Here is a 22217-nt window from a genome sequence, read left to right as displayed (position 1 = left end):
ACTTGGCTCTGAACTCGCTTTGAGCTTACCTGGACAATGCAAACTGCCTGCCATTGAACAGACTTCAATTCAATTCAAGTCACTTGACAATGGGACATTTTGGGGTAGATGTAAGGATACGCGCAAAGTGATTTGCGGGTGCAAAACTCCCATAATACGTGTTTAGCAGCCATGAAGTCTGATTTTAGTGGCCGCTAAAAATGAGGCGTATGTAAAGAATAGTGTTCACCAGGCATTCTGCACCCGTTATCAGATTTACACTTTGCCATTATTAATCCATTAAAAGGGGAGGTGAATACTTTTGAGAGCCACTATAATATACAGATCGTAGCACATTCAGACAGCTAGGGTGAATGACTGATTGTCAGTAGTGTATATAGTGCAGGTACAGTAGATAATGTAGGTTAGATCATCCAAAGTGTCTTTTATTAGGAAGGGCCAGCACCATCTTGTGTACATTTGTGTATTGCCAGAAAAACAAACTTGGACCAATGTGGCAGACCACTAGATGGCGATAGCTCTTACTTTTAGAAACACACTTTATTATTATTATTATTATTATTATTTATTTAAGGGCAGCAGTGTGGAGTAGTGGTTAGGGCTCTGGACTCTTGACCAGAGGGTCGTAGGTTCAATCCCTGGTGGGGACACTGCTGCTGTACCCTTGAGCAAGGTACTTTACCTAGATTGCTCCAATAAAAACCCAGCTGTATAAATGGGTAATTGTATGTAAAAATAATGTGATATTGTAAGTCGCCCTGGATAAGGGCGTCTGCTAAGAAATAAATAATAATATTTCTTAGCAGACGCCCTTATCCAGGGCGACTTACAATTGTTACAAGATATCACATTATTTTTTGCATACAATTACCCATTTATACAGTTGGGTTTTTACTGGAGCAATCTAGGTAAAGTACCTTGCTCAAGGGTACAGCATCAGTTTCCCCCAACTGGGATTGAACCCACAACCCTCTGGTCAAGAGTCTAGAACCCTAACCTCTACTCCACACTACTCCACACTGCTGCACACTGCTGCCCAGTGCCCACTTTAGCTGATCTAGCCTACATTACAAATATCTATGACACGGAACTGGTACTGAAAAGTAGCTCCTGAATTCAGGTGAAAGCAGCTTCTACATTGACTTATAAAAAAAAGGTAAACAAACACAGTATTTTAGTAACTGCAGTAAGAAGCACACCAAATGATTGCAAAAAATCATAAAATGGTCAGAGGGCATTTAAAAAAAGAACCAAAACGAAGTAAATACCATTTGAAGCTAATTACTTAAGTTGATGAACATGATTCGGAAGCTTTAACTAAATATTTCAAGGATGAATGCTTCAAACCCCCTTTAGCAAGGCCAAAATCAAGTCTTTCTTTTCTGACTGGATACAAATCATCCCAGGCTCTGCAGTGCTGGGAAATATACGTTAATCTGTTGTGCCATCAAGTCTCACAGGCAGCTGTCCTAAGCATGTGCAAAGTTTAAATACAAGAGAAGAGTGGGGTCTGTGAGGGCGCCACTGCAAGGAAGAGAATTTCTCTGTACAATACATTGGCACTGGTTCAGGAACAGCAAAATATATAAGTACTTGTATAAGTAAAAGTATCTGGTATACCTGAAGGCCATTAGGAAAAAATAAAATCGCTAACATAATGTCAAAATTAAGTGGCTTATGTGGAAGTAAAAACAAAATAAATACAGTTAAAATAAATAAAAATAATAAATAACTGTGCTGTAACATTGAAGTATAAAAACAAGAAGACCCTCCAAAAGTATAAAACCAATAAGACCAGGCATTATGGACCACTTGGTTGTAATAGCGCCCTCAACTTCATTACCATGATGACAGCCATCGATGAGAGGGGGAGGGCAGTCATGGCTCTGATTATGAGATGAAAATGTGCCATTGTCACAAAGACGGCCAGAGTGGGTGGCGTCAGACCAGAAACAGGAACACAAACGACAGAGAGATGGGGTTTTGGTGAGGCTGAACGCGTGATCGCGTTCAGCATTTAATAAACAGAACAGAAAATAAAAGGTTGGAACAGACAAAACCACGGGACACGGCACTACACGCCAAAATAAAAAGACAAACAAAACGTACTAAACACTAAACAGACGGTGCAGGACAGACGAACACAACACGGTGAGCAGATTACTACTACGACTACTTCTTCTTCTTATTATTCTTTTTAACATTTACCTCCGCTCCAATCCCGTTCTCCACTCACCGAACACCTAAGCCTGAGTGCAAGAAATGTGCGTCTATATATACTATTGTGCTGGGATTCAATTACTAATTAATTACTCACTTGAATCCCAGCACGTGAATTCATTACGTGAAACCCCGTGTTCACATATTATATTTTAAATGCACGTGCGTGATGTGCAATCCCGTGCCTAAATACAAATATACAATTTAAACACACGTGAAACACAGACCCGTTTATATCCCGTGTACCAATCTATACACCAACATTAACATACGCACGCATATATACATACACAGAACACACAAATGCACACAGGGACGGGGCACATTGCCACATATACCCCCCCTTGTGCGCAGCACACATGGCCTCAACGGCCACCTCCCCCCTTAAAAACCCAGCAGTCCAGGACAAAGTCTCGGGCTGGGAAGGGAGGCTTCAGTGGGCCCATGTCTGGCCATGCTGTCAGCACCCCTGCCGGTAGTGGCACGGCTGACAGCCTGTTGGTCCCGTCCTGCAGCGAAAAAGCTGCGGGGGCAGGTGGTCCCCCGACCTCCCCCTTCTTCGTAGCCGGCAGCTCCCTCCTGTGGGGCTCCGGCCACAAGAACTCCTGCAGCGAAACTGCTGCTGGGGAAAGTGGTCTCCAGACCTCGTCCCCCTTCTTTGTAGCCGGTAGCTCCCTTTGGTGGGGCTCCGACCACAGTACTGCCGGCAGCGAAGAAGCTGCAGTGGGAGCAGGTCTCCGGACCTCCCCCACGATCTCCAGCAGCGAAACTGCTGCAGTGGGAGCAGGTCTCCAGACCTCCCCCACGATCTCCGGCAGCGAAACTGCTGCAGTGGGAGCAGGTCTCCAGCCCTCCCCCACGATCTCCGGCAGCGAAACTGCTGCTGGGGTTGGTGGTCTCCAGACCTCCTCCCCCTTCTTCGTGGCCGACAGCTCCCCTTTCTGGGGCTCCGGCCACCGTACTCCCCGTGGTGGAAGTACGGGAAGCAGAGACAGCTCCTGCTGTTCTGCTTCTGGCGGTGGTGGAGGCAGAGGCAGCTCCTGCTCCTCTGCTCCTGGAAGTGGCAGAGGCAGCTCCTGCTCCTCTGCTCCTTCCGGTGGTGGTGGCGGAGGCAGAGGCAGCTCCTGCTCCTCTGCTCCTTGCGGTGGTGGTGGCGGAGGCAGAGGCAGCTCCTGCTCCTCTGCTCCTGGAGGTGGTGGAGGCAGAGGCAGCTCCTGCTCCTCTGCTCCTGGAGGTGGTGGAGGCAGAGGCAGCTCCTGCTCCTCTGCTCCTGGAGGTGGTGGAGGCAGAGGCAGCTCCAGCTCCTCTGCTCCTGGCGGTGGTGGAGGCAGAGGCAGCTCCTGCTCCTCTGCTCCTGGCGGTGGTGGAGGCAGAGGCAGCTCCAGCTCCTCTGCTCCGGGCGGTGCTGGCTCCCTCTGCTGTGGCGGCTGGGCATGTGCGCGCCGTGCTGCCTTCAGCAGCATAGCGAGAGGCTGCTGGGGGACACCAGCATCCTGCCCTTCTCCCCCCCAAAAATTTTCAGGGGGTTGAGCCTGTAACCCCTCCCCTTCCGGCTCTTGGGGCTGAACCAGCAGGCATTTTCCCTCTGCTGGTGGCTTGGGTCCCAGGGCTGTGGAAGCCCCGACTTGCCTCCCTTTGGGCTGTGGACGCACCGACTCCTCCCTTTTGGGCTGTGGACGCACCGACTCCTCCCTTTTGGGCTGTGGACGCACCGACTCCCCCCTCTTGGGCTGTGGACGCACCGACTCCCCCCTCTTGGGCTGTGGACGTTCGGGCTCCTCCCACTCAGGCGTAGGACGTTCGGGCTCCTCCCACTCAGGCGTAGGACATTCGGGCTCCTCCCACTCAGGCGTAGGACATTCGGGCTCCTTCCGCTTGGGCTCCTCCCATTTGGGCTGTGGATGCTCAGGCTCCTCCCATTTGGGCTGTGGAGGCAAAACCAGCAGGCATTCACCCTCTGCTGGTGGAGATGGGGACAGCAGGTACTCACCCTCTGCTGGTGGAGATGGGGACAGCAGGTACTCACCCTCTGCTGGTGGAGATGGGGACAGCAGGTACTCCTCTGCTGGTGGTCCTGCTACCTGGGCTGCTGTTCCATTTATGGTTGCCTCCAGGTAGTTGAGGACAAACTCCACACCCTCCTCCAAGGTGTTTGGGGTGTGTTCCTGCTGATATGCCTCCCATCTCTCACTGTCCATCATCCACAGGACCCGGACGACTATGGGCAGAGACTGGGCCTCCAGCCCAGCATTCTCCAGGAACCAGCCCCGCAGTTTGATGGCGTCTTCTGCCATTGATTTTTTTTTTTTTTTTTTTTTTTTCCCCCAAAACAATATTTGTAATCTTTTTTTTTTTTTTTTTTTTTTTTTTAATCCAGACCCCTCCTGGTCTGACGCTTGGAGGTGCGGCTATCCCACTTCTGACACCACGTGTCACAAAGACGGCCAGAGTGGGTGGCGTCAGACCAGAAACAGGAACACAAACGACAGAGAGATGGGGTTTTGGTGAGGCTGAACGCGTGATCGCGTTCAGCATTTAATAAACAGAACAGAAAATAAAAGGTTGGAACAGACAAAACCACGGGACACGGCACTACACGCCAAAATAAAAAGACAAACAAAACGTACTAAACACTAAACAGACGGTGCAGGACAGACGAACACAACACGGTGAGCAGATTACTACTACGACTACTTCTTCTTCTTATTATTCTTTTTAACATTTACCTCCGCTCCAATCCCGTTCTCCACTCACCGAACACCTAAGCCTGAGTGCAAGAAATGTGCGTCTATATATACTATTGTGCTGGGATTCAATTACTAATTAATTACTCACTTGAATCCCAGCACGTGAATTCATTACGTGAAACCCCGTGTTCACATATTATATTTTAAATGCACGTGCGTGATGTGCAATCCCGTGCCTAAATACAAATATACAATTTAAACACACGTGAAACACAGACCCGTTTATATCCCGTGTACCAATCTATACACCAACATTAACATACGCACGCATATATACATACACAGAACACACAAATGCACACAGGGACGGGGCACATTGCCACATATACCCCCCCTTGTGCGCAGCACACATGGCCTCAACGGCCACCTCCCCCCTTAAAAACCCAGCAGTCCAGGACAAAGTCTCGGGCTGGGAAGGGAGGCTTCAGTGGGCCCATGTCTGGCCATGCTGTCAGCACCCCTGCCGGTAGTGGCACGGCTGACAGCCTGTTGGTCCCGTCCTGCAGCGAAAAAGCTGCGGGGGCAGGTGGTCCCCCGACCTCCCCCTTCTTCGTAGCCGGCAGCTCCCTCCTGTGGGGCTCCGGCCACAAGAACTCCTGCAGCGAAACTGCTGCTGGGGAAAGTGGTCTCCAGACCTCGTCCCCCTTCTTTGTAGCCGGTAGCTCCCTTTGGTGGGGCTCCGACCACAGTACTGCCGGCAGCGAAGAAGCTGCAGTGGGAGCAGGTCTCCGGACCTCCCCCACGATCTCCGGCAGCGAAACTGCTGCAGTGGGAGCAGGTCTCCAGACCTCCCCCACGATCTCCGGCAGCGAAACTGCTGCAGTGGGAGCAGGTCTCCAGCCCTCCCCCACGATCTCCGGCAGCGAAACTGCTGCTGGGGTTGGTGGTCTCCAGACCTCCTCCCCCTTCTTCGTGGCCGACAGCTCCCCTTTCTGGGGCTCCGGCCACCGTACTCCCCGTGGTGGAAGTACGGGAAGCAGAGACAGCTCCTGCTGTTCTGCTTCTGGCGGTGGTGGAGGCAGAGGCAGCTCCTGCTCCTCTGCTCCTGGAAGTGGCAGAGGCAGCTCCTGCTCCTCTGCTCCTTCCGGTGGTGGTGGCGGAGGCAGAGGCAGCTCCTGCTCCTCTGCTCCTTGCGGTGGTGGTGGCGGAGGCAGAGGCAGCTCCTGCTCCTCTGCTCCTGGAGGTGGTGGAGGCAGAGGCAGCTCCTGCTCCTCTGCTCCTGGAGGTGGTGGAGGCAGAGGCAGCTCCTGCTCCTCTGCTCCTGGAGGTGGTGGAGGCAGAGGCAGCTCCAGCTCCTCTGCTCCTGGCGGTGGTGGAGGCAGAGGCAGCTCCTGCTCCTCTGCTCCTGGCGGTGGTGGAGGCAGAGGCAGCTCCAGCTCCTCTGCTCCGGGCGGTGCTGGCTCCCTCTGCTGTGGCGGCTGGGCATGTGCGCGCCGTGCTGCCTTCAGCAGCATAGCGAGAGGCTGCTGGGGGACACCAGCATCCTGCCCTTCTCCCCCCCAAAAATTTTCAGGGGGTTGAGCCTGTAACCCCTCCCCTTCCGGCTCTTGGGGCTGAACCAGCAGGCATTTTCCCTCTGCTGGTGGCTTGGGTCCCAGGGCTGTGGAAGCCCCGACTTGCCTCCCTTTGGGCTGTGGACGCACCGACTCCTCCCTTTTGGGCTGTGGACGCACCGACTCCTCCCTTTTGGGCTGTGGACGCACCGACTCCCCCCTCTTGGGCTGTGGACGCACCGACTCCCCCCTCTTGGGCTGTGGACGTTCGGGCTCCTCCCACTCAGGCGTAGGACGTTCGGGCTCCTCCCACTCAGGCGTAGGACATTCGGGCTCCTCCCACTCAGGCGTAGGACATTCGGGCTCCTTCCGCTTGGGCTCCTCCCATTTGGGCTGTGGATGCTCAGGCTCCTCCCATTTGGGCTGTGGAGGCAAAACCAGCAGGCATTCACCCTCTGCTGGTGGAGATGGGGACAGCAGGTACTCACCCTCTGCTGGTGGAGATGGGGACAGCAGGTACTCACCCTCTGCTGGTGGAGATGGGGACAGCAGGTACTCCTCTGCTGGTGGTCCTGCTACCTGGGCTGCTGTTCCATTTATGGTTGCCTCCAGGTAGTTGAGGACAAACTCCACACCCTCCTCCAAGGTGTTTGGGGTGTGTTCCTGCTGATATGCCTCCCATCTCTCACTGTCCATCATCCACAGGACCCGGACGACTATGGGCAGAGACTGGGCCTCCAGCCCAGCATTCTCCAGGAACCAGCCCCGCAGTTTGATGGCGTCTTCTGCCATTGATTTTTTTTTTTTTTTTTTTTTTTTCCCCCAAAACAATATTTGTAATCTTTTTTTTTTTTTTTTTTTTTTTTTTAATCCAGACCCCTCCTGGTCTGACGCTTGGAGGTGCGGCTATCCCACTTCTGACACCACGTGTCACAAAGACGGCCAGAGTGGGTGGCGTCAGACCAGAAACAGGAACACAAACGACAGAGAGATGGGGTTTTGGTGAGGCTGAACGCGTGATCGCGTTCAGCATTTAATAAACAGAACAGAAAATAAAAGGTTGGAACAGACAAAACCACGGGACACGGCACTACACGCCAAAATAAAAAGACAAACAAAACGTACTAAACACTAAACAGACGGTGCAGGACAGACGAACACAACACGGTGAGCAGATTACTACTACGACTACTTCTTCTTCTTATTATTCTTTTTAACATTTACCTCCGCTCCAATCCCGTTCTCCACTCACCGAACACCTAACCCTGAGTGCAAGAAATGTGCGTCTATATATACTATTGTGCTGGGATTCAATTACTAATTAATTACTCACTTGAATCCCAGCACGTGAATTCATTACGTGAAACCCCGTGTTCACATATTATATTTTAAATGCACGTGCGTGATGTGCAATCCCGTGCCTAAATACAAATATACAATTTAAACACACGTGAAACACAGACCCGTTTATATCCCGTGTACCAATCTATACACCAACATTAACATACGCACGCATATATACATACACAGAACACACAAATGCACACAGGGACGGGGCACATTGCCACAGCCATCCATCACAAATTAAGGATTAAAATAAAAGTGAACCATTTACTTTCCTGCAAATATGACCTAAGGACAGAGTAAATGAAAATTATAATCCTTAATGTAATCCAAACATACTTTTTTATGTTCTACTTAAATGCTTCTTCCTAATGCTGATGGATAATTATCCAAAATCCTGCACGTGTGAAATTATTATTTATTTATTTCTTAGCAGACGCCCTTATCCAGGAAATGGGAGGTTGTGTAAAGCAAATAGAAGGCCAGACCAAAAAATTGTATAAATAAACACAGAAAACAAATGATAATGCAATTAAACATGCAACAGGTTGTTTTTTGGCTATCTTAACAAAATGGCAATAGGAATACTACAGAGGATGTGACAATATGTTTTAATTATTTTATTTATTAATTTAATTTAATTCAGTTATTGGAGATGTGTTTATTATTAAATACAGTACTAAAATTCTGTATCTGTTGATTGCAATATAACCTATTGAACACCAGAGCTACAGAGATCACTGCAGGCCCATTGTCCCCATCTGACCTTTAATTTCCCAGCAGAGTTGTTACTGCAAGATGGTTTTCTATAGTAACAAAACATTAATTAATCTAAATATGCCCAGCACCATCTAATTTAAAATGTAAAAAATGACATCACCCTCTTATTAATTTAACAGTTTTTTGCATTAGGTGTCGCTCAGCTACACTATGCTAACATTGTAATTAGATTGTGTAGATACAATTATCTTCACTAAAATATTCTTGTTGTTTCTGGTTCAGTCATCACATTGTGGAGACTGTTTAAAACTCAATGTGCCTTTAGTAGAGCTCTCAAAAACATGTCTAATTACAGTCTGGTACACCAGAGTGTAACCAATAACCTGTCCTCCTGCAACACTCTCCCTAGTAAAAAAATACCTTTTCAGTTCTTTAACTATATTTCTTTCACCCACAAGCGGCAGTGTGTTGCAGGGGGACTGGTTAAATTTTGGTGTTCCCGATGTACTTCAGACTGATTTTTAAGGGCTTTATTGAGACACATGGGTGCTTTCAACTTCTTTAAGGCCAGGATATACAACGCAAACCTAAACAACAAGAAGAACACATTAGGTACGATGTATCACTCGCCTGCATCATGTTATGACAGGCGCTTCACTTTTGTTACCAGTAGAGGGAGTTCAACTCAGTTTCAGCTGCATACAGTATAAATAAATTAAACAAAGTGATCGATTCTTCTAATGAACACTCTACCGGAGCAAAGCGAAAGAGTTCTTTCTTTGATCATTGTTCTGAAGAGTGAAGTACAGCTCAGGCAGTCCTGGTGGATCCCCCCCTTGACTGGAGAATGGCAGGAGACTGCAATGTTGCACAGGAAGGAAGGAAGGAAGGAAGGAAGGAAGATTTACTTGTGACAGAAAGTATATTTAGTTTATATTTGAAGTAGTGTTCCTGGTGCAGGACCTCCGTTTTTATGAGGAGCAGTGAAGATGGGAGAATCTATTCAATTGGCTACTGGAACTGAGTAACGGCATCCTGGAAGTGTAGAAGAGGGCAGGGCATGGACAAGGCTCAGTTGAATCCTGACCTTAGCAAAATGGTGTAACTCCAGCTTTGAGTCATCATCCAACCTTTTAAACACGTTACAAGTACTAGACTCCATTTCCTTTTTTTATATCATATAAAGGAAATAAACCCTGATGTCAGCTTTGACTCAATTCAATAAAATTATATGCCTAAGTAAAAATGTTTGTATTTTTTTTTTTGTATCCAAGTTCATGGATTTATTTATTTATTTATTTATTTATTATTTTTTAAAAATGAATGCCCCCTCAAAATAACTTGTTACATTGTTACATTAAATATTACTTCATATGTCCTAGTTATGTCACTCATAGATATAAAATGGATTATAAGGTGTTGTTTTTTTTTTCCCAACCATGACCCTAAGTTTCGAAACCTTCAAACCATCTTGTTACAATGTAATGTGTCCGATGCACGCAAGGCGAGCATAATTGCCCCTTTTTTTTGTAATTGATTTGCCCATCACTAGGGAACGGCACACAGCCAAACTAGGCCACATTGTATTTTAGAGCTGTGTCTTGATCAGTGTTAAATAAAACCTGGACACCTCTGTCTGTCTCTCTCACATGCTATCAGTGGACTTCCACACCATTGTACACAGTTGTATGTTTGTTTGGCCTGATGTTTCAATACACTAGCTATAAACAACTGAGAATGTTCACATAAAGATCTCATAGCTGAATGAATAAATCCAAAAATGTTTTACCTGACGTGCCCCTTCATTCACTATGTGTGTCTTGCATAGTAGTTTTGAAAGACACACATGCTATAGCTAAGATTTGATTTCCATTACACGAGAGTAGATGTTAAAACTTCATGCTGATTTGAACTCGGCTCTCGCCAAGATAAGCACCAACTAAGACGTAGCTTTACAGTAAACTAATGTGATCCATATGTGTCTCCCTCCATTTACGTTTCCTTCCATATGATGATGTAGATATCCTTCTGTCTGGTGTTAATGGCTGAAGTGTAATGCTGGCTCCAGGGATCAGCTTATTTTGCCTCCCTGGCGCATCAGCACACACAACGGCTGCGATGCTGGCTCCGGGGATCAACCAAAGTGCGGCCTCCCCAGCGCATCAGCATGACAACCGTCTGGATTGAGCTAAGTAGGGTACATCTCTGGGGTTTTCAAGTGGGCACCTTCCATCCTCAGTGTTTCGTCGACTAGCCCACGACACCTCAAGAGGGCTCGACGGTGATTCTGGCGTCCCAGCATCACCCCCCTCCGTCCCCCACTCAACTCAGCCCAGCTTACTTACCTGTCCCCAGCCAGAATCTTTCCGTCTCAACCACAGCCAGTTGCTGCTCCTCTCTGCTGCTTCAGATAAGTTCTTCACTGTGCGACGCAACTCTTGGCCACTGAATCCGACGTCTCTGAGAAACCGGGTTGTAGAGTGTGCCACAAATCCTCGACAACCCACTTCCACTGGGTAAACCCGAACTCTCCATCCTCGCTGTTCCGCTTCAGTGGCTAGTTGAGCATACCGCAGTTTCTTCCTCTCATACGCCTCATCTACAGCATCCTCCCATGGCACTGTTAACTCTACCAGGTGAACAAGGCGTGCTGATCCAGACCACAAGACAATATCTGGTCGAAGGTTAGTGGTGGCAATCTCAGGTGGAAAAATAAGCCGTTGACCAACATCTGCCAGCATATTCCAGTCTCTAGCAGCTTCCAGTTGTCCTGGGCGAGGATTGGTTTTAACACCTTTTCTTGGTGGTTGCTCTCCTGGGCGGAGGAATGTTGTCTTTTGTGTGTAATGTTTTGATGGAACAGGTGGCAACTTATTGGTCATGTTACGCTTGTCTTCCAATGCTAAGGCCAAACATCGCAGCACCTGGTCATGGCGCCAAGTAAACCGTCCTTGGCTAAGAGCCACCTTACATCCTGTCAAAATGTGCCTTAATGTTGCAGGTGATGAACACAAAGGACATGAGGGATCCTCTCCTACCCAGAGGTTTAGGTTCTGTGGTGATGGGAGAACATCATATGTTGACCTGATGAGGAAACTGATCCTGCTCTGTTCCATTGACCATAGGTCTTGCCAGCCAATCTTGCGTTGTTCCACACTCTCCCATCTCATCCATTCTCCCTGTTTGGCCTGGGAAATGGCCTTTATACACCTCATCCTCTCCTCCTGCTTTTGCACCTCGTTGACTACCATCTTCCTCCTTTGAGCTGGGGCCGCCTTGTGCCATGTAGGAGGAGTTGAACTGAAACCAAGACCCCCTCTTCCATGCTGAACTTGCCCCATGATATCACCAATTCGAAGGGCAGCCTTTGCATCTTCCACAGCTTTCTTTGCCGCCCACTTTCTTCCAGTTTTCAACACAGGTGCTGCCTCCCTTACGCATTTATCGCGTGACTCTACTAATGTCATTTCCAGTCTGACCTTGGCGCACTTAAACTCCTCGGTTAGAGCAGAGACTGGTAGCTGCAGTATTCCTTTACCATAAAGTCCCACTCTGCTGAGGCAGCGTGGAACTCCCAACCATTTCCTGATGTATGAACTGATTAAAGCTTCCAGCTTCTCTACTGTTGTCAAAGAAACCTCGTACACAGTCAGTGGCCACAGCAACCTCGGCAGTAGACCAAACTGAAAGCACCAGAGTTTTAGTTTACCTGGTAGAGCGCAGCTGTCTATGCTCTTCAACCCTTCCACTGCTTGTTGTCTAACTTCTCCCACACGAACTGTGTCCTTTAGATCCCCGTCGTACCATCTCCCAAGACTCTTCACTGGCTTCTCAGACACTGTTGGTATTGCCTCACCATTAATGAAGAATGTTTTATCTACTACTTTGCCTTTAATTATAGAGATGCTCCTTGATTTAGTGGGCTTGAATTGCATTCGTGCCCATTCAATGTTATTGGTTAATTTGCCCAATAATCGATTAGTGCAGGCTACTGTTGTAGTCATGGTTGTCATGTCATCCATGTATGCTCGAATTGGTGGTAGTCGCATTCCAGAAGCCAAGCGCTCTCCTCCTACTACCCATTTTGATGCCCTAATGATTACTTCCATTGCCATGGTAAAAGCCAGTGGAGAAATGGTGCATCCTGCCATTATTCCAACCTCTAGGCATTGCCATGTAGTGCTGAATTCTGAAGTTGAAAAACTGAATTGCAAATCTCCAAAATAGGCTTTCACTAAATTTGTTATTGTCATCGGTACACTGAAAAAATCAAATGCTGCCCAAAGTAGTTCATGTGGCACTGAACCATTTCATTTAAATAATGATAGCTGGTACCTAATTAGGATAAAATAAATCTCTGTTTGCATGCTTTACTTTCAGCTAATTTTACATTTCCCATTTCATTTCCCCTAGCTAGTGAAGTTGTCCCTGCTGTTGCAATGCCCTTTTCTACTATTAACCTGCTGCTCCAAGTGACTGGCATGCTTTGCAGCCAGTGATATGTTCTGACTCCGGAAACACTGATGAGTCTTATTGAAAGCAAGACAGTCAAACTCAGAGCCAGATTATATATATATATATATATATATATATATATATATATATATATATATATATATATATAATGATAATAAATGTTTGCTAGAACATGTGCGTCTTTCAATATATATGAGACATACATAGCAAATGGAATTGGTCAGCTGCTATTTCATTAGCTAAAACCCCTTTAAGATGGTAGACTGACTCTTGGCATCCTTCAACAAATACAAGTATCCCAATACTTGCTGGAAGGCAGTGTATTATTCATTGGTGTCTTAGTTACTACATTTTTCAACAGTTTAGCCGATGCTTTATACTTCATCAGAAAAAAAAATGCCTCATGCCAAACTAAGACTTTAACTGTAATGTCTTTTTGTCTTAGCTTGGATGTGTAGGCAGTCTCCTGATATAACCAGTTTCAGTCAGATGAGGTCATTCATTCCAGCTTTACTATTAACATTGTATTGCATTAGACCTTGTCTTCTTTCAAAGTGAGAATTCCGTTTGCTGATATCAAAGATAATTAGACATGCATTAAGGTTTAGTTTTTTTTTTAAAAAGTCACGTAAGCTCCTGTACTTGGAGATATTTTAACACAAAGAATGTCAGTATACAAACTTTTTTTTTTTTTTTTTAATTATAATGATTAGGCCTATTATTACAGTGTTTTTAATATGAATTGATTTCACTGTTGACCATGGTATAACAATGACTGATTGTCATGTACAGATTCCGAAGCTCTAAACATGGTTTGGCTGCAGTCCATACAACCTGCATGATCTGGCAATGATTAAAGCTTCAGATGCTGTTTCAATTGTTTTATAATTTTCATATGATGTTGGCAATCAGTCTGAGCAATTCTAGGTCCTGCTCTAGTGAGTTATTATAATTTTTCATGGTATCTGCCTTTTCCTGGCTTTGAGCTTGCCCTGATTGGCTGAATCGTGTTCTGCTCTGTTCACCCAGTCCATTTTGTAATTGAGCAATAAGACCAGGTCATCCATGTTTTTATTTTTACTGCCCCCTAGCCTATGATGTCTGCATCATGTTCAATTCTGATTGCATTTACTCAAAGTCTGCGCTGTTTAGCATGAGTTCAGAAATGCTCTTCAGCTTTAGTTGCCTTCCATAGACCAGGTAGGATAGATCAGTCAAAAAAGTATCATCATAGAAGTAAGAGCCAGTGCCATCTAGTGATCTGCCATTTCGGATTAAGTTTCCTTTCGTTTTGCTGGCAATTTGCTGCTGTGGACTTATGCTACTGGTCTTTACTAATATAAAGAAACTTTGAATGATGTAGCCTGCATTGCATATGTCTATGGCAGGAAACTACAACTGGAGAGCAGCTCCTGAACTCATAGTCAAAGCACCGCAACGCACATTTGTCAAACACTTTCACTATATTTGAGTAAGAGAATAACTAAATCAAAACGCTATTGACTAATAACCATAACCCAAATGAGATGTACTTAAAAAGGCTAATAATAGAATGTTTTGATGCTTGCCATGTAGCCTGCAGAGATTTCAGTTTTAATTGAATACTGGGCTGAACCTGAGTGAGAACAACAGTCTCAATGATACCGCGACCACAGAATGCCCTATCAGCCACTCACTCAGCGGTGTATTACACCAGCCAACAATCTTATCGAGAACATGCTCCAGCCTGCTCACTCACTACATCGCCACCACTTACAAACCATAATTACATACTTCAGTGGGGGTTCTGCTGTCTGCCGCAGAGTTAATTATCATTCATAAAAGCTCAGGTAGTAATTTTAAGGGTCTACATTATGAATTATAAACAAGATAAGAGGTCTACAGGTAAGAGCCCCAATTAAACTATGAACACCAGTAAACTCTACACAGGCAATTTGCTCGTTTTTGATCCTGTGAAGTCAAACAAAATCTAGTAGCATTTAAATGAAGAGGTAGTGTATGTTAGAACAGCTCTCATTTATAAATGTATTAGCACTGCATTGTTGCATTGCTCACTGTATTTATTCTATAACATTGCTTTCTATTTCAGGCTTTCTTAATTATGTATATTAAGTGTCTCATTCTGAAACTTTAAACGGTGTTGTTGTTTAAGTGTCTAATATGTTTCAGGTTACTGTAGTCAATCTTTTTACACCTTGCTTTGTTTTGGAAAAACATGAACTAAATTACATTTTACAAGAAAAACACACATGGAAATGCCAACAGTTACACCACATCTGGGAAACAGTGTGTTGCCAGTTCCCATCAGAGCTCCTAACTCTACCATATGATGTTGAATTTCCTTAATTTAGGCTTATTTTGATTAATATTAAGAAAAAAAAACCAACAAAACATTACAGATTTGAAATATTTGTCCTGTTATACAAAACTGTACTTGTTCATTAAAATGTTGCTTTTTTATTTCCCTGAGTTTATCCCCAGTTCAATCTTTTGAAAAATAAAAATAAATAAAAATAAATAAGAATTTAAGTGTATTATAAAAAATAAAAGACGGGCTTCTCTTGTGGTTTAAGATGTCACAGAACTCCTCAATTAAATTATTTTCTTGCAGTTTTAGTATTTTATATATACTACCAGGCCTGACATGCTGTAACTGGATAAAGGTTTTTTTACTTCTATTGATTTATTTTTTTTAGCTGCTCTTTGCAACTGTTACAGTTCTTGTACAGACGTTAGCACAGGGCGGACTTATGCTGCATCTCTGTGGATTCACAGGCGCATCACTCCGGATTTGCAGAAATACTCAGTCAGTGGATGTAAATGCACTTGCATCCCACTGACATGCATTCTATGGATAACAGGGAGTCAGGGAGAACATCATTCCATTTTATTGAACCTGATCATCATTTTTTTTTTGTTTTTGAAAAAAATGCAGCTACTGTTATGTTATCATGCATGAATACATTTGAGACAGTAACATAAAATATTACATACTGTAGCATATTGGTCGTAGCAGGTTGTCGTACAATATGAAACCTCTCTGGCCACCTTGAAGCTAAGCAGGGTTGTACATCGCCCAGATATGGATGGGTGAAAAACCAGGCACAGCAGAAAGTGGCACTGGTGGCTCAGTAGGGCACTCTTCCCTCACAGCTCAACCAATGCCCTAGCATATGGACAGAGTGCACTGTGTTGTAGGAGGCACTGCCTATTGGCCTCAATGGCTCATATAATAAAAGTTGTTCATATCCTGTTTGTGCCAAGTTGCTGATGTTGACTGGGGACCCACAGATGAGACCAAGCATAGGCTTCCCGGGCTTGCCTCCAGGTTTGTGTAGCTTCATAACCTGGGGGATGGGGAGGGTGAGGGGGAGGGGGAGGGAGGGGGGGAATTGGTTCTTTCATGTGCTAGGCAGGTATAATAGTGTATTGGTTTTATGGACTATTACCCACAAGGCAAAATAGCTAAATGTCATATGCTTGTATAAATAGACCAGAGATGCAAACATGATATTTTATATATTTTGATGGGCATGAATTCATAGACTTTCACATTTTCATACTTTGCCTGGCAATCGCTAAAACTGTTCTATTACACTGCTGCATATATATATATATATATATATATATATATATATATATATATATATATATATATATATATATATATATTAAAATAATGATAAAATAAAAATTCCTCTCCGGCAGCTTTGACAACATTTTATGACACACCCTAAATGCAACAATCTTCCCTTCAGCTGCAGCAGGCCATGATTTAGTGCAAAGTTTCAAAATGTTTATGAAATACTTAAATCTGACCTCTTCTCGTGTAAAATGATACTGGTATTACCAGTGTGAATATACCAGAAATACACACAGGTCCACTCACTCACAATAGCATTTATTCAAGGATGTGCTGTGTCCATTTATAGGGGCCGGGGAATGTCCATAAGGTAGCCAGGACCTGAAGTTACTGGGGTCTGTTTCAATGATCTAGAAAGTGATACGGACACTTCTTAACTCCCACCAGTCATGATTTATTGACCCCTTGATTTACATCCCCAGAATGCAAGGAGGTTTCTAAATTTGAGGGTGGAGGGATTAAGGGATCCGCCACTGTTTATATCATTAAAATCGGCACCATTGTCTCGTTAGCAAGGCTGGAGTTTGATCTGGGATTAGGGCACTCCAATGCTGCTAACACCTTTGAGCACCTTCAAAAGAGGAGTATGTCTAGTAAAAGCACTACAGGGTGGGGGGCTGATGGAGTCGTGTACGGGAGTTTGCTGGTTGGAATCCTGTTCAGGTCAAATTTTCAGTCTTGACTGGGAGGACGACAGGGAGCACTGCATTGGCACTGCAGTGCATAGGGGATGGTTCATCTGATGGAGTCCTCTCTTCAGTAGCTTGGTTGTTCAGGTTTGGTGCTTGAAAAAAGGTGCTTGACCTGACAGTGAGAACAAAGGAACAAGGGATGTGATTACTGTATCAATGTATTTCTCTTACAGTATATATACTGCAATATGTATGGGTTGTTCACACATGCACACCAATATATATATTTGAAACAATGTATATTAAAAAAAATGTATGACTTCAAATGAAACTAAGTTCAAGGGTATCACTTTACAAACCTTTACACACCTGCAGAAGATCCTCCTCAAAATAAAAAAAAATCACACAGGTCTCATATGTCATGAGTATCTATTATCTACATGACAAAACATCATACCAAAAATAATATAATAATGGCAACAGTTCCTGCAGAACCGGTTTCAATTATTTAGCAAAAAGGATTGAAACTGATTGAAAAGAAAAAAAAGCAGAGTGCAAACTTCAAATAACACAATTGCTGGCAAACACACCTTGCCTTGTGCAGGAATAATCCAGTGTTTTTGTGCCAGATTCTTAAATCATCTCTTCAACTTGTTGACACTTTTTGGAATCTGTTCATTCCCATATTAATTGTTGGCGTTTTAGTGACTCCCTGCGGTATGGAGCAGAATCATTCTCGATCCAGATCCAGAGCTTGTACCCTGTCTCCGTGTTTTGGCGAAATCCTTTAAAATCCACCTCTACTTTAGAGCACTGAAAAAAAAAAAAAGCTACGAAAGGCAACTGATGACCAGAGTAGCAGCGAGTCGGAAGGCAGGCAGGCAGCCAGGCAGCGTTACTTTCAAACTGAGTGATCATTACAGTACATTTGGGAAATGATGGGTGTTAACACACAACATTCGGGAATCTCGGATTGAGGAAAAAGCTGAACATTTTTTTATCTATTGGATCTGATTTTTTGTCTTCTTTTTTTTGAGGGGGATTAATTTTTACTTCAAAATGCCATTTGCCAAGAGGAACGTGGAACCCCAGTTACTGTGTAGGCATGCTATTCCCAATGACGAGGGTTTGCTTTTTGAAGATCTTTGCACGATCAATAATGTGTCGCTATCCCGGACCCTGAGACAGCTCTCAGACCTGGCCAAACACGCCTGCTCCTTATTTCAGGAGCTGGAAAATGAGATAATCTTCACGAACAAGCGGGTCTGGGTACTGCAAAGCAAAATCGGCAGAATCCAGCAATCTGCCGGCAGCCTGGATCCCAAACAGGAGGCAGTGCGTGAGTATCTGATTGTGACATTTCTATATTACCCCTTCCTCTGAACTTTGTAAAATTGATGATGGCATTCTTTATTAATTGCATTCTATATCTGCGTTATTTAATGAAAGTCCTTCAACCTAGGAGGTAACTGAGGTTAAGGTAGTGATCCCTGGAAAAATGAGGAGGAGCACTGGTTGTGGAAAAATAAGGGGAGTCGTTCTTTAATCCCTTGCCTATATTCATATTATTACAATTCTAATCGCAGTGCCCCGGTGGACCTATTATATAACATGTTATTTGTTCTAAATGCATAATAATAACAATCAAATGCTTATTATAGGGGATCATGAAGCTATTAATAAAACATTTGTGTGCGCGGGATAAGGGGGGCGTGTATAGCTTACAGCGCTGATGGCAGTGGCACCGGTATTTAGCATTTAGCATTTATGCTAGTACCATGCCAACAACCCTCTTATTCCTGCAGGTAGCTAGTCTGAAATAATAATAATAATAATAATAATAATAATAATAATAATAATAATAATAATAATAATAATAATAATAATAATAATAATAATAATGATGATTTTGACCTTCGAATCATGACACACATTTTAAGCAAGTTGGCGTACGAGGTGTTGGTTCCATTCATAAACATATGCAATGCAGAGGGCGGGCGCGTGCATATATTCAGTCTCCAGATAAGAATTGATATTCCATATATTTACCCTTTTCATGGAAAGACTCTTAATTAATAAACGAAACAGTACATATATACGAGGCAGCAGCACAGTAAATAAATATTACCTTCATTTTTAAGACCAACTCGAGATTTGGAAAAACGCGACTCCGGTGGACAGGTGGACTCGGGTTATTTTTAGCTGTACAATATTGAAGCCCAAATGCGAGGCACAGTAAAAATAAAAAAAAATTTAAAAAAAAATAACACCCTAGTTTATAACAGGTGGTCAATATTGATAGTCGGCCACAGAAGATGAGGTTAACGTTATTTAATACTTAGCTGTATTTAAGATTGCCTTAGACATACCCCACCTACTGCAATGCCTTCCGGTGAGAACTCAAATTATTCCATTTCAGAACTATTTAAATAATTATGTATACAGCATACAGTACATGTTCCAGGCGACAGTGACACGAATAGCCAATTACATCTCGAATGAAAATGGGATCATTCAGCGTACATTGCACTTGATAACCCCCCCCCCTCAGTAAACAAATACATTACAGGTATTACGATGTGAGCCTTAACACAATTAGACGTGCAGTTGTCCTGTAAGCAATGGCTTGGTTACATTACAATGTGTCAAGTTCTGCTCCAGGGTCCAGATGCAAATTAAGCCTCCACAGTGATCTGATACACAGTGACACACAGTACTGCAGCTGAGGCAGAAATGTGCATAAGATAGATACAGCATTTAATAGGGATACTAAATGGATACTTTCTATACAGAGATGAGGTCTGTAACCCATTGTTGGCTATCACCTATTATCACCTGCAGGCTTTCCAAACAGATTGTGGGAAGATGGGGAATTAGACCCTTGGAGGGGGTCTAAGAAGCTGAATAAGGGAGCCGTCTCATCCTTCTACTATTTAAGATCCAGTACAAATGAAGACTAATCTCCATATGGTATTATATACTGTACATTGCATATTACAGTCTGTCAGTGGGGCCTGCTATTTTATTGTTATTGTAATGTCGCAATTAGTGTGCACCAATTATTATTTATTTCTTAGCAGACGCCCTTATCCAGGGCGACTTACAATGATTACAAGATATCACATTATTTTTACATACAATTACCCACTTATACAGGTTTTTACTGGAGCAATCTAGGTAAAATACCTTGCTCAAAGGTACAGCAGTAGTGTCCCCCACCTGGGATTGAACCCACAACCCTCAGGTCAAGAGCCCAGAGCCCTAACCACTACTCCACACTGCTGCAATGTGACACATTGCATTTAAATGTATGTTATGTAAGATCTCGCGCTGCATACTGCACTGTATGTATACTTACAAATATGCTGTAACAAACCTTAAGGGTTTGTTAGGCTTCAGTTTGATTAAAACTTGATGATTTGAAGATTATTTGACTTCTCAACCTCTTTAGGGAAGGTCTTTATATAAATAAAACCCCCAATCTCTCTGTTAGGAAGGTATTTCCACTAGGTGGCAATACTCAGGTGGGATGGCTTGTTAAACTAGTCATATGTGTGCTACGCTGTATTGTAAAATTAATCTGGGGGGCAAAAAAACACGTGTCATTGTACAAACAATCAAACCTGGAGTCAAAGCCGTCAGACGGAGACTTCTTTTCTATTGGCTGTGCAGCATGCAGCCCTACTTGATCATGTAATAAACACGCTGGGAGCTCTTTCACTTCCAGAGGACTGTGTGCAAACCTGGCTTGGGTCACAAGTGAAATGTGTTGTGTAGTATTCAATTCAGTGGACAGTTAACTACAGCACCACACAATTGACCCTGTATTAAAAGGGGAGGTGGACATGGAGACTAAACTGCCCCCTCAGGGCAGGCACTGCGCCATGTATGTGCAGCAATATGCTCTTAATAAGAAATAACACCAATACAAATTATTTATAATAATCTTTAAGTTTTACTATAGCATAGTGCAGGCACTGCAACAACTCAAAGGGCTTTATATAGCAAGTGCATGACAGAGAAAGATGCAATGGTTACACTATGCAAACAAAATGCAGCCCTGAATTTCTTAATTTTTTTTTTTGACTATTGTTCCCTCAGAAACAGACTGAGAACATCAAAATGTATTAAAAAATACTGTATATTGCCCAATGCAATAAATCAACATAATATGCCATAATATTAATATTATAATATGCCATAATATGTGCTGGAGACTTGAATCTTTACACATATTTATGTATATGTCTCCCCCCCCCCCCCCCCCCCCCGAAAAAAAATGAGGTTATGCCTGACCATGCATTACTACTGCAATGTACCGCACAACAAAATACTGTGTCCAAAAAAGGCTTTAAACTGCAGTACAGTGCAGTAAGACTAGAAGTATTTTTTTGGGGGAAACTCCCTGTGTACTCAGCAGGTGGGGCTAGTGAAAGGACAAGAAAGATTTTGCTTTAGAAGGCTGTGCTTTAGAAGCAAACCACAGTCAGCTGTTCTTATGCTGTTGTAAAAGATCATTTAGAGTTTTCTATAGATATTAAGGTCCCAGGCTGTTAATAGTTAAAATTAAAATTAAACTGCAGTAATCTACTTCATAGCAATACTGTCTGCAAAATAATTTACTGAACTAAAACTGCGGCATATTATTGAAAGAGTTTTTCATTTTTTCTCACTGTGAGTAGGGCTGAGGGGTGGGCTTCTGTGGCCTGGCTATGAAAATGCATTTCAAGGCGGGTTCTGCCCGTTGGGTGTTTGGATATATAAACCCAAGGTTCTGCTGTGTGAATTGTAAAACGAGGGTGGGTGTTGTGGGTGTTGTTGAGATCTCAGTGGTTGGAGCGCTCAGCACATGGCCTGGTCACATGTTTGAACTGGCCCTGAGGGGGGAGCCTAGGATACGCTGGTCTCAGAACTCTAGCCTGGTGATGTGTAGACGGTGCTG

General features: G+C 44.0%; 1 protein-coding gene across 6 annotated transcripts in view; it reads left to right on the top strand.

The window, feature by feature from the left end:
• Positions 1–18104: 18104 nt before the first annotated feature.
• LOC117407258 (actin remodeling regulator NHS-like) overlaps positions 18105–22217 on the top strand; it is a 148287-nt gene continuing 144174 nt past the window's right edge. For all 6 annotated transcript variants that reach the window (XM_059028952.1, XM_034012049.3, XM_059028951.1 and 3 more), the window contains exon 1: positions 18105–18614. In XM_059028952.1, the coding sequence (XP_058884935.1) occupies positions 18335–18614 (280 nt within the window). In that variant the 5' untranslated portion in view covers positions 18105–18334. The remainder of the gene's footprint in view (positions 18615–22217) is intronic.

This window comes from Acipenser ruthenus, chromosome 8 (assembly GCF_902713425.1).
Source record: "Acipenser ruthenus chromosome 8, fAciRut3.2 maternal haplotype, whole genome shotgun sequence".
Classification (NCBI taxonomy): Eukaryota; Metazoa; Chordata; class Actinopteri; order Acipenseriformes; family Acipenseridae; genus Acipenser; species Acipenser ruthenus.
Note: the sequence above shows the minus strand (reverse complement) of the source record. Positions and strands in the feature narration are given on the sequence as shown.